At 34.7% G+C, this 12,296-nt stretch overlaps 1 protein-coding gene and 1 long non-coding RNA gene across 2 annotated transcripts; both read right to left on the bottom strand.

Moving 5' to 3' along the window:
* Positions 1 to 1,979: 1,979 nt before the first annotated feature.
* On the bottom strand, positions 1,980 to 6,105 carry LOC103955070 (probable flavin-containing monooxygenase 1). Its single transcript, XM_048586811.1, has 5 exons — positions 5,056 to 6,105; positions 4,429 to 4,669; positions 3,746 to 3,924; positions 3,283 to 3,632; positions 1,980 to 3,029 (listed from the first exon to the last, which is right to left on the bottom strand). Exons 1-5 carry the CDS (start codon positions 5,536 to 5,538, stop codon positions 2,687 to 2,689), a joined length of 1,596 nt encoding a protein of 531 aa, XP_048442768.1. The 5' UTR covers positions 5,539 to 6,105; the 3' UTR covers positions 1,980 to 2,686.
* A 3,867-nt stretch (positions 6,106 to 9,972) lies between these two features.
* On the bottom strand, positions 9,973 to 11,717 carry LOC125474889. The gene is made up of 2 exons (XR_007256286.1): positions 10,789 to 11,717; positions 9,973 to 10,233 (listed from the first exon to the last, which is right to left on the bottom strand). It is a non-coding gene; the product is annotated as an uncharacterized LOC125474889 (long non-coding RNA).
* Between the last annotated feature and the right edge of the window lie 579 nt (positions 11,718 to 12,296).

Genomic DNA, 12,296 nt, shown 5'->3' on the forward strand with positions numbered 1-12,296 from the left:
AATTTACCCTTCAAGCACGTCTCCCTCGTCATCTTCTTCCCCCACTCTCTCTGCTGCCACTACGGACCCTGAAATTTTCTCAGCTGCAGGAGCCTCTTCCTCTTTCCATATTGAAGCGGAGGATGCTCCTGCGGTGGCTGATGCTGTTGACTCTGCCGGGTTATCACAATCAGTGGCGGAGATGGCAGAGATAAGATGGATTGGGGAGCAGCACCAGATGGAGTGGAACGACACCATGAACTTGGTCACGTCAGCATGGTGGTTTAAGTTTTTGAAGGTCGTGGAACTCGGTGGGGGCCCACAAGTGAAGGATGAGGACGATGATGATGGTTACAACTTACCACCATCCGTTTGATGAAGTCATGTAATATTTGAATGAGAGAAATAAACTTAGAATTTAAGTAATAATCAGAATTTATAAATTGACATACACCAATTCCTTTTTGGATTCAAAAACATATAAATTTAGAATTTTCGCATGGAAAAAAACTTGGGATTTGGGACCTCCAATTCCCAAGTTTAAATTTCATGTAAATATGTATCATTTCCCAATTTATATGATTTAGAGTTTAAAAATAACAAATTCTGTATTCTATTCTATTGTTTTTTTAGATTTACCAAACAAGAAATTCACAAATTCTAGAAAATAAAATCTCGTTATTTCAATTTTTGTCATTTTAAAATTCCTTAGTAATCTTAAATTTCTTCATTCAAACATAGTATCATGGAATTTCCAGCCTGGTTGAATGCAAATGAGAGCTGTTTTCAGAATGATCATTTGAATGATTGCTACTCAGACGACTATTTTCAAGATCCTGCCTTGCCTTGGTAAGAACCCAACAGATTTTTGCAGACTCGGAAAGCTGTTTTTATCTTTTCATCTCCAATTCTTTTATTTTTTATTTTCTTCTGAATTGAAAACATTGTGAGTGAGTGATTGTATGATTAGAATCTATTCCGTTTTGGATTTTTCTGAAATTAGTAAATTGGATTTTTTTTTTTTTTTTTTTTTGGGATCGAAGCTGCTGTCATTTGTAGAGCTAGCCATTAAAATACGTGGGAGCCGAAGAGAAAGTGCTGTTGCCACAGGTTTTGTTGTCTCTCATCAGCTTTGCTTTTTTCATTTTTCTAGTCGGCTTGATCAATTGAGAGGTTTTTTTCCCTTCTGACCAAAAACTTTGCTGACAGCTGTGTGAGTTTAATTATGAAAGTACGAGGATGTTAAGGCCTTCAATTTGAGCGGGAAATTGTCGAAAATTTTCAAGTCATTTAGTACTATTGTCAAAATGTATTAAATGAGAGGAGTTAGACTCAAATTTTGTAACTAATCATCTTGGAAATAATTTATATTTTAAGGGTACAAAATTATCAAACTTGTGAACCTTAGCCCAATGGAATTTTTGTTTAAGTCTACATGCCCCTGTCAACTGGTCATAGGCTTTTTCTGGCTGCATTAGTTTGACGGGTAATACTAGAGAAACTAAAGTTTGAGAAAATATTTATTATCACCATCATAACTATGATGTATATTCACCATACATCATACACCTCATTAGCTAACGTGTCTTTCCAACTAACTTTGATTAACTTTAATATTAAATGTTCATTTTCCAATTTGAAAAAAAAAAAAAACTATGGTCAAGTGAAATGACACGTGTCAGATGATGAGGTGTATGATGAGCATACACCATAGTTTATGGTGGTGAGTAAAAATGCATCCAATTTTAAACTAAACTTTGTAAACCATTTGATGTGGTTGTTGATGATTTAATTTATTACTTAAGTGTTGATTAACGTATGCTTATTTTCTATTAGCGACACATTAGTTTGCAAATTTACTTTAAAATTTTATTGTATCTAGCATTACCTAGTTTGACTAAATTAGAGAAATTATTTTCACTTCTTTAAATAATTGGTTGTTACTTTTATTTAGTGAAATCCATATTAATGCATGGCCGTACAATTAAAAATCGCAATTTGATAAGTTTAACTAATGTTCATTTCCTTACAGCATGCACATTGGAGAAATTGAAGGTGCTGATGGGGAGTGGTTAGCCTGAGCATGACAAGGATTGATGTGTTTTTGTTAATCAAATGTTTGGCTCTTTTTTTGTTTATTAATTCTTTAAATACTTTTTTTTTCTTTTTAGTTTCCTTTTCATCTTTGAGTATTAAGGCTTGCAAAAAAATATATTAGGCAGGCCATAGAGTAAAATAATGGAGTAAGAGAGGAGTATGCCTTATCTCTTTTATCGGCTTGATATATTGGAAACTTTTACAAATCTTTCCTCAATTAAATCTTCAGTATTTGTAAGTTTTAGGGCTATTGCATCATATGAAAAGATATTTAAAAGATTTGATTTCCATGGGCTGCTCTCTGTGAACCAATGATTTATGAGATTTTTTTTTTGTTTTTTTTTTTTAACAATATGAGATTTGTATATAGCAATATAATAACAAAAACTTAATTTTATTATTTTATTGAACAAACAGCTAAACACAGCTTTATTATGAATAATATGATTATGAAAAAGAAATGCTTAAACCAGCATATGGGGCGCTTAAGAGCCTAAGTCCCCGAACATACGAATAGCTACGTTAATTACTTAATAAAATTTAAAAGGGAGCTGATATTGACGCTAAACAAACTTCGCCCACTTTGTAGTGCAAATTGCATGTTTCGGTTTTAATCTTCTTCTTGGTAGTCTCGGCTGTTATAGGGGCTAAAAGCTTCTGAAAGCCAGTTACTTTTCCGCCAAGACTTCCATCCCATCTCTTCACAAATTTCGTCGCTGTGGTTGATACTGAAAGTTGAAATGCAGTGCCTCTTGTAAAATCGGGTCGTCTTCTTCATCACTTCAATCTCTCTGCCTATCTGTTCAAGCATTTTTTGGACAGTGGGAAGCTTGAATTTGTTGTCAACCAATCTGCCTAGCCATTTGCACCTCAACTCTGCTGTCTGCAGGTTAGAAACACTCTCTATGAATCCCACAAATGCCATGTTGGGAATCAATGGATGAATCGTACCCCTGAAATAGCATGTGCAATCATTATACAATTAGTTACATTTTTTATATGTACACACTACCACTTGTGAGTAATCAGTTAAAAATATAAGGGTACCTACAACTTTGGTTTAATCTCAAAGCAGTATTTGTTCATACTGCTTGACAGATTTGACGACATAACAATACAATCTCAATTTAAAATAAAATGGAGCGTGTCATGTTAGCAGAAAAAATATATAACATGTCAAATATTTGACGAGTAATTAGGGTTCACCTATACAAGGGCGTAGTGCCAGAGGAGTCAACCATGAGGCTGCGGAAAGGCTCAGGCAATATAGATTGGAGCTTTTGCTTTCCCTCATAGCCAGTTGCAAGAAGCACAACATCAGCCTGCAATTTGGTATTGTCTTCAAATTCAATTCCTCCGCTCCAAAACCACCACTTTGATGACCTTTTGAACAATATTTTGCCCTTGTCCGCCTCGGCAAAGAAATTTTCCGGTAAAATAGCCATCTGGCATGAAGCATAGTCCTCCAAAAATGGATGATCAGGCTTTAGTCCATACTTCACAAGGGGAAGCTTCCACTCTAAGTACGATTCTATGAACTTGGAAATCATAATCCTCTGGTTAAAAAGCAAGTAGCAATATAGTTAGTAAACGAATAACTAGCAATACATATATAATTAAGAATAGTAATAGGGTGTTAAATTAGTGTGTTAAGAAACATGGAATTTACCATAGGCGACGAAAGAAGGCAAAACAAGGCTCGGAATAAGCTCTGGTTTGGCCTTTCGTGGAGGAATTGAGAAGACCTTGTCGAAAAAAACAGGAAAAAGGGAAGCCCCCAAATCCAGTAAGATGGAACTGTCCAATGTGGAGTCCTTATCACCATTGTGCATGCCTGCCCATCGGGTCCTTGAATTCACCACAATAAAAAAGAGAGCAAACCAAAATGTCATATTTCAATGATTTAGAGCATTATATTGAATAAGCCTGCTTGATTGTATGAAACAAAAATTACCAATTAGCTCTCATTTTGTAATATTTCTCTTTTAAATGTCGATAGATATCATAAATTTGTAACACACATCCACATTAATATTGTTACAACGATTTTATTTTATCTGAAGTGGTCATGGTGTAATATAAATTGATGCTCGTTATGGGTAAGGCTAATTAAATAGGTGCTTAAGCTACGATCGGTAAAACGGATAACGTGTGGTCAACTGAGTTTAGTACATAATCTATGTTGCTTATGTTACTTTTCACACGGACAGTTCCCACTAGGCTGACCATATCTGTCTGCTGAAGTGAAGAAATTATGGGGTCCGGCATCATTGTTAATTAGGTTTTGTAATGTTTGTGGAATTTAATAATATGATTATGATTTCGGATCAGATTTTTCTATTTTATATATACCTTGGTTTGCCTCTGCGCACTCAATTGCCACGTCAATAGCTGACTTCTTGTAGCCAATAACTGCAACCTTCTTGCCTTTGAGGAGCTCACGAGCTGCTCGTTGGTCAAGCTTAGAGTAATCCAGGGAGTGCAAGACTTTGCCTTGAAATACTTCTTGACCTTTGTTGCGCGGGAAACTCGGCATTCTTGGTATGTCTCCATATTTTCCAATGCAAACTACGAGGAACTCGAATGCATACCACTGCTAGGTCCAAAATAAAGTAGGAACAATTAGCTAGTAACTAACGAATATTACCAAGGCTTAATAACTAAAAGTTCACATGTTTATATGTAACATTTACTATCATAAGGTGGATTATGTGTACAGAAATTTTCAATGAATACTACATTAAACATGTGAGAGATGTAAATCAGCAATGATATGATCAATGAATTGGATATGATCGTACAAGACTAATCATCGATAATACTAATGCTTAACTACTTAATACATATATAGAAGTTCATATTGATAGCAGATATCATCATATTTAAGAGTCATGCTTTGTTATCAGAGAATTAATCAAGGATTATGCGTGAACATTATGACTAAAACTTAAGTAAAATCAAATCTTCAGGAAAAACAACCTGAATGATGTTTGGATTGTTGGACATCTGAACAGCGACCTCCCAAACAGGATGGCCACTCAAAAGGCTACCATACTCCCCGGAGATCGAATTCATGGGAAATTGGGTGGTGGTTTGATGGTCATCAATACCACCAACATAACGTATTTCCACCACTTTGGACTCAAACTTGACATATTTCAGTAGGTCAAAGTGTGTGGCATAGCCATGCAAGTACTCCAAAACCTCTACATGAGAAGGGAAAGATGAATTGTCTCTCTCAGCCCAAGGGTAGTCAGAAAACTCGAAATTGCAACGAGGGGATTGGAGTTTGGTAGAATTGTAAGAACAATGTTTCCAAACACCCCCGATGGAATCAGTGGCCTCAAAGACCACCGGACTGTGACCTGAAAGCTGTTTAGCGGCGGCGATTCCGCTAATACCAGCCCCTATAATCCCAATTTTTGATACTGAGTGAAGGTGGTGGGTGTTGGCAGCAGCCATTTCGTAAATTTGGTATAGCTGGCTAAGTAGGACAACAATAGGGTGGCTAGAGGAAAAAGGTATATACGAATACTTTGTAATCGATACTATGCATGTGTTATGGACTTGAGAAATGAGGCCTATTTATAAAGATTAAGGCTGACCTTTTCTTCAACTAACCTTGTATACTACTGTCGGTATTGGTATTATATTATATTATAAAATGTTGTTGGTGTAAATTCATTACTCAGTCCATTTCAATATCTGTATATTATTTTATATCTGTATCTTCAAACCCCAGCGGTTAAAATTTCATCTCTAGCTTTGTCTTCAATTATGAACCAATGATTTTTGCTTTATTAAAAGACAACCCAGTAGTTGCAAATTTGAGTTAGATTGGTTGTTAAGATAGTGTAGCCGTTCTCTTGCATTTGAGTTCAAATTTTCTATTCATAAATAAAAATAATTTAAAATATCGCTTTTAAAAAAAAAAAAAATAAAAAAAAAAAAATCAATACTTAAGAACGAATTTCTACTGTAATAATGCACAGCTAAAATAGTAATCTTGCAAAATTAAACTTTGAAACCAATATCTTCTTAATTTCCATTGCACTCGACTTATACCACATGATTTAATAATTATAAGCCCGGTTTCATTTCTCAATTTTTTTGTGTAAGCTGGAATAGTAATTATGCTATAAGAAATTTAGATGGCATTTGTTAAGAGGATTGACTTGGATATGATAATTCATTATCTTAAACATATTTTGAAGGAAAAATTGATGACAATGCCAATATTTTGTCTAAGTTGAACATACTCAAGAAGAAAAAGTTATTCTTTAATATAATTCTACTATTCTTGTGGGAAATAGTAGGAATAATTTTTTTACCTTCAACTTAGACATATGGAAGTTGTTTCTTGTTTCGAAAATTCCTTTAATATAGTAAGTAATCATATCCAAACTAATTCTCTCTAACAACCACTACCTTAGCTCAAAAGGAAATGAAAATTTGATAAGTTATTTTGTTGTATCGTTCATTTATGTTATGAGCAATATTAGGGAATATGACACACAACCACAAAATGAAGAATTAGAACACATACTCTTGAGTATATAAATACTACTCATAACCACTTGAGTTACAAGTCATTATTTGTCATTTCTTTTTTTTTTTTAAGGAAAAAAAATCAATTCACTAATGGAGAAACGTAATTTTATATGGGATTAGTTAAGCATAACAGTGGTTTGACTTCCTTGTGTTCCCATGGATACAAGTTGACGATGCATGTGTGGGTGTTTGTGATGAAATGACAATCAATTTAGGTCAATGCACGTATAGTTATTAAATCGAGATCTGATCAGTCCACCAAATTAAATGAAATTATTTGAACTCTCCGTGTATCAATGATTTTATGCTACAAGTGCATGCACTTATTGGCTAATAACAAATTAAGAGTTCATATTGAACGATTAGTTTTTTTATTAGTACTCAGTATAAGGCCGCGTTCACAAATCATCAGGAGTAGTAGCTAGTATGAATAATTTTGCCGCGGCTTAGACCACATGCCAATATTTGAGTATGCCATACGGGTAGAGCGTTGCCTTGGCCCCACAGATCAACACTCCACTGTTGTTAGGTAAAGTATATCTAAGAATGGCATGGATCTTAGACTAATCAACGGTTAACAGACTCATGCATATGTAGAAGGTTGTTAGGAACACTGACCACTCGCTTTAAGTGCATTTGTTCTCTTAAGCTTCGACAAGCTCTCACTTCTGCTCAATTTTTTTTTAGCTTTATACTTATTAAGGCTGTAGAATTACTATTTAGAGCTTAGGTTTAGAGATTAATCCTTCAAATTTTAAATTCCATGTCAAATTTTGGTGTACTTAATTAGAAGTAGAAATTTAAGCTCAAAGAGTAAACTTTTATACCTTAACTAAATCATCAACTATTTTTTGAGGAACTAGGACTCGAGAAATACAAAAAAGCTGAATTCACAAAACCAAGCTACTAGCCAACCCTTGGTATAATTCAAAGGAGCCGATGACTTGTCCTCATACCAAATCTGATTACGGAAAAATCAAATGCTCCATACAAAAGTACAAACCACAATAACCCAAAGTCTCTTAGTAGAACTTGAAAAGGCTAGAAGAAAATTTTTGGAAAAAAAATTGTAACACCGAAAGACAGACATGATAAGCAATTTCATTAGAGAGAGCGGGAGAAGCAATTTCCTCATGTACCACATCGAGAACACACAAAGAACTATTCACAACAAAATTTACATCACTAAATAATCAACTATGTTAACAAATAAAATTGAGGTTATATGATAGTTTTATCTTATAAATACAAAAATGGGCTCAACCAAATTGGTTAAAGTAATGTACTCTCCCATCTACACCTAAGTTAAATCCTTCTTCCCATACTTAAGAAAAATTCAGTGTAAAATATTATATTGTTTGTAAAAAAAATAAAAACTCTTATATTAAATATAAAAAATAAAATAAAAAATCACCTAATTACATGCCATAGATTATCAATCAAACAACATACAGATTTATGTCGAACATAAAACTCATCACATAACTTTTTCTTGTTCGTAAACTCAAGTCTAAACAAAAATGGCCCCTAGCTCTCATAAACCGTGGCATGGAATTTTTTTCGCAAAATATAGAGTACTTTTCACTTCTTAAAGAGGGACCAGCGAGTGGTTTGGCCACGACAGTCCATCTTTTCGGAAGCCGAAAAAACTCACATAGACATTTAAGCCTCCCCGGCAAATGATTCACCAGCGTTAAAAATCGAACTCAGGACCTGCCGTGTGAAATAAAGGTCTGGAATTCGTCTCTAACTAAGCTCTATAAGGCATTATTTGGAATTACTTGACAAATCAATTGTCGTGTTCGGTGTTTCTCGTAGCTAAAAATCAACCAATCGCGTAAGAAAATTGGCGATCTTCTACTTCTAGGCTTCTAGTACTCTGTCTTAAATTTTATATGTTTTTACTCACTTTCCCATTTATTAAATTTCTAATATGAATTCATTTAACCTGGATTCTCAACAACCATATATATGGTTCTGTCTAGTACAATGCGACTGTGCGGTCAAGATTCAAGAACTTGACATTTTTTTTTTTCTTAAGATAAAATATAACCCACTAGTAAACAGGTATTTGACTTGAGAATATACGTAGAATTTGCATAAAAATATACGTAAAATTTGATAATTCTCACATAACATATTCTGGTTTGATGGCCCTTTGGGTTACCTGACTGAGTTGATCATGCAAATATTGTAATTAATTAATACTAAAGTCAGAGAAGCTTAAAATAAAAAAAATAAAAAAACTACGTCAAAGAAACTAACGTGTTTTTATTTGTAATTTTGACCTTAAACCACTTGCTAATTAAACTTCCAGGATCCCTTCCTTGGTTTAACTTTCAAAACAAGGGACCTTTGGTCTTTGTTAACAATTTCCAGATATTCAAGTCCAAGAATGTGCATGAAACACGACGAGTAGGATCACCAGAGGATGCCTTGGGTCAGCTACTACAATGTTCAAAAGGTATTATTTATCAGTTTGTTACTTTTTTCCAAGAAAATGAAGAAGCGAGAAATTTTTTTTATTGGACAAACAATAGTGGGTCAAATAAATGTTAGAGAGAGGAGGCCGGTAGGGATCAAACATGCATGAGAGTGCGTAGACATTATTGTTATCCGGCACTGCGGTAAAGTGTCATATGCAAAAGAGAGAAGTTGTTTATCAATGTCATCATCTTTGCATAAAGAAACTTGTAGCTTAATTGGTTAAACGTATTCTCTTTTACACTTGAGATTTTGAGTCGAATCCTCATTTTCCCAATGTCGGTTATATATTAAAAATTGGATCTTTGCTTCATGGTTTTAGCCTTAGTATAATGATTTTAGTGAAGAAAAAAAGGGATTCATTGTGTAGGCTCTAGTTGGGGATCAATGATAAGTTTTGGGGGTTTAATTGCGAACTAATCAACAAAAATTGATGTATTACTACCTAGCACCCCTACCAAAACAGGTCAACGGCTTATAACTAAGGGATTTTTTTGCTAAAAAGTGTCCAACCCTAGAACCAATCGGTAAAGGAGGAAGTGACTTACCTCTTTATAAGCTCTTGCAAGGTTCTGTTGTTTTTTAGCGTGAGACAATTCTTAGAATCTTTACGGCTATTAAAATCCCCTTATTTCTTTTGTGTCTTTCTTTTTAACAATTATGATAACTTTTTAACGTATGAATGCCTTGAGTTTGGTCAGTGTGGCTTTATTATTATCAATTTCATCACCGTACTTGATTCCGTTCACAAATCTAGTCCAAATTGACAACTTTCGTCTACCACTATGGGAGGCATTAATGCATGATTTGTTTCCTATTGGTGCGCATGCACTCTAATGTAAGATCAAGCTTGGACCGGTCTAGGGTTAAATTATAGCCCAACAGATCTGTGAGCCGTACGTGAGCCTTTTTTGTAAATTGAACTCTCAACCAACGTTATGATCACGGACATCGGTTGATTGAATTACACAGCTGCATTACAATGATCAATTATTAAGCTTGAGTTGAGAAACCTTATGAATCACATCATCACTAGGCAGCTTGACCTCGTCAAGTTTCTGGCTCAGCATCGTCACAATGGTCCGATCGACATCCCTCAGCGCAGCTTGGCACATATCGAACCTTCCAAAGTGATTCACCATATTCTTCAAAGAATTAGCATCTCAACTATATACTAGATGCTAAAAACACCATATACCCCATGTATTTCTTTTGAAATATATAGCTACCAGCTAGAGAGCATGATAGATTCATCTCAACTACAATTACAAAACACATTTTTTGTAAAATTTATTAAGGAAAAACTAAGCTAATTTATGGAAGTAAAAGTTATATTATGACAGGTGTAGCGAAATTTAGTATTTGCTTTAATTATTAGAGATTTAAAGTTCAAGTCTCGTGAATATGTCAAATGAAGAAAATTCAAATCCAAAAATGCTTTTCCATATCAAAAAATAAGTTAAACCAAAAAACATAAGATCAACAAAAAAAAACACAAATATAAGAATGTTTTAATGATTATAACTTGTCACCATACATAATCAACAAAACCATGAAAGATTAGATGTTGAAATTAAGTTGTCAAAGTCATATATTATATACACACACATGGAAAACCAATGCAAATAAGTCATTGAAAAAGTGACTAATTAATCCATTAATTAAATAAAAACCTACCTTAAGATCGTCATTAGGCCGAAATCAACGAGGTAGATGGATCGAGGGCGTGACATGAAGTAAACAGACAAAGTGAACACAAAAACACCAAAGAATCCTAGCACAGTTGCTAGGTCATAACGTGCATCATCCCAAAGCTTCTTCCACAGCTCCTCCCTACTCAAACTTCCCACCTCAGCACTAAAAACCAGCACAAGCACAGGGATGGTGGCCAATTATATGGCATGGTTGATGAGGTGGTGGTACCCCAACTTCACATACTTTAGGTTTACGGACTGTAAAAGGTCCAGCAGCCGCCTGCGCACTCTCATGGAGAACGTGAGGGAACCAGCATTGGGGCCGGACGACTCAACCCCACGGTTGACAATTTCGGTGGACAAGAGATCTTGCTCACTGGCCATGGTGGGTGGGATTGGCATGGACTGGATTGGATTGGATTGTGAGAGAGATGAAAGGAGTGTTAATATATATGAGCATCAAAAGTGGTGGGTGGAAATTAGTTAATGCAAACACCAACTAGAACCAACTCGAACAACCCTTAGTTGAGAGCTTTTAAGAGCTTTGAATTCCCTTTTTTTATTTTATTTTTTTACAATAATGGAATGGAATTTTTGGGGTGTGCAATTCCAAGTCTTCTTCTTCTTCTTGGTTTTCTCTATTTTGTAAAAATTTTGATTAACATTTTTTTTTTTTTTGTGAACATGGAAAATTAATTGGTTCTGGTTATGGATAATGCGAGTGATAGTGTCACACACTTTGTTGTGTTTCTGGTGAATATTAATGAGTCAAAAGCAAAGGAAACTTAAAGAAGGTTGTTGAGGGAAGAGGGCATTTGCCCTTCAAGGCCATTAGCTGGCTTCCCCAAAGGAAAAGTTTTTAAGTGTAGCGGTAACCAAGCCGTGTTCTCGGTACACTGAAAAATCTTTCAAAAGAAGAGGCTTGTTATTTTGTTCATCTACCATGGTCATCACCATTTAATTATATTTTTCTGTGGTACAAGAAGTTAGTGGAATGCTTAATTAGTGAAGTCCTCTTTACAACTGTTAATATCGGTGGGAAAAATCACAGAAAACGACCCTTCATGTATCACTTGTTAATGTGGAGTGTAATATTAATAATAGTCAGATGCAATAACAGTTTAGTCTGGAGAATTGCATGTGAAGGTGTAGTTTTAAGAGGCTTAATCGTGAAGAATTCAATTACCAGACTCGACAAAAAAAGAGGAACATGGAGAAGTTTGCTGAAGATGCTAATTCGGTGATAACTCACTTGTTCTTCCTTCAAATGGGGCAACGATATTATTGTGTTGATCAAAATTCTTTGGTGCTGCGTCTCAATCTCTATTTAAGATTGGTAGTCAATGAGGAAAGTCAGCTGGTCATTTCATACATTAGCAAAGTTCTACCTTAAAATCACTTTGACTGATATCATCACGTTATTATTTGGTGTTATTAAAATCACTTTGACTGATATCATCGCGTTATTATTTGGTGTTATTAAGTTACGTG

Source organism: the organism of the source record quoted next, unplaced genomic scaffold (assembly GCF_019419815.1).
Source record: "Pyrus x bretschneideri cultivar Hongxiangsu unplaced genomic scaffold, Pyrus_bretschneideri_v1 Contig1, whole genome shotgun sequence".
NCBI classification, from domain to species: domain Eukaryota; kingdom Viridiplantae; phylum Streptophyta; class Magnoliopsida; order Rosales; family Rosaceae; genus Pyrus; species Pyrus x bretschneideri.

Excerpts from the sequence above, each read along its gene's own strand:
- LOC103955070 (XM_048586811.1), bottom strand. The coding sequence starts at position 5,538 with ATGGCTGCTGCCAACACCCACCACCTTCACTCAGTATCAAAAATTGGG. Across the intron at positions 3,925-4,428 it reads GTGCGCAGAGGCAAACCAAG|GACCCGATGGGCAGGCATGC; the intron begins GTATATATAAAA and ends GGTGAATTCAAG. Across the intron at positions 3,030-3,282 it reads GGCACTACGCCCTTGTATAG|GGGTACGATTCATCCATTGA; the intron begins GTGAACCCTAAT and ends ATGCTATTTCAG.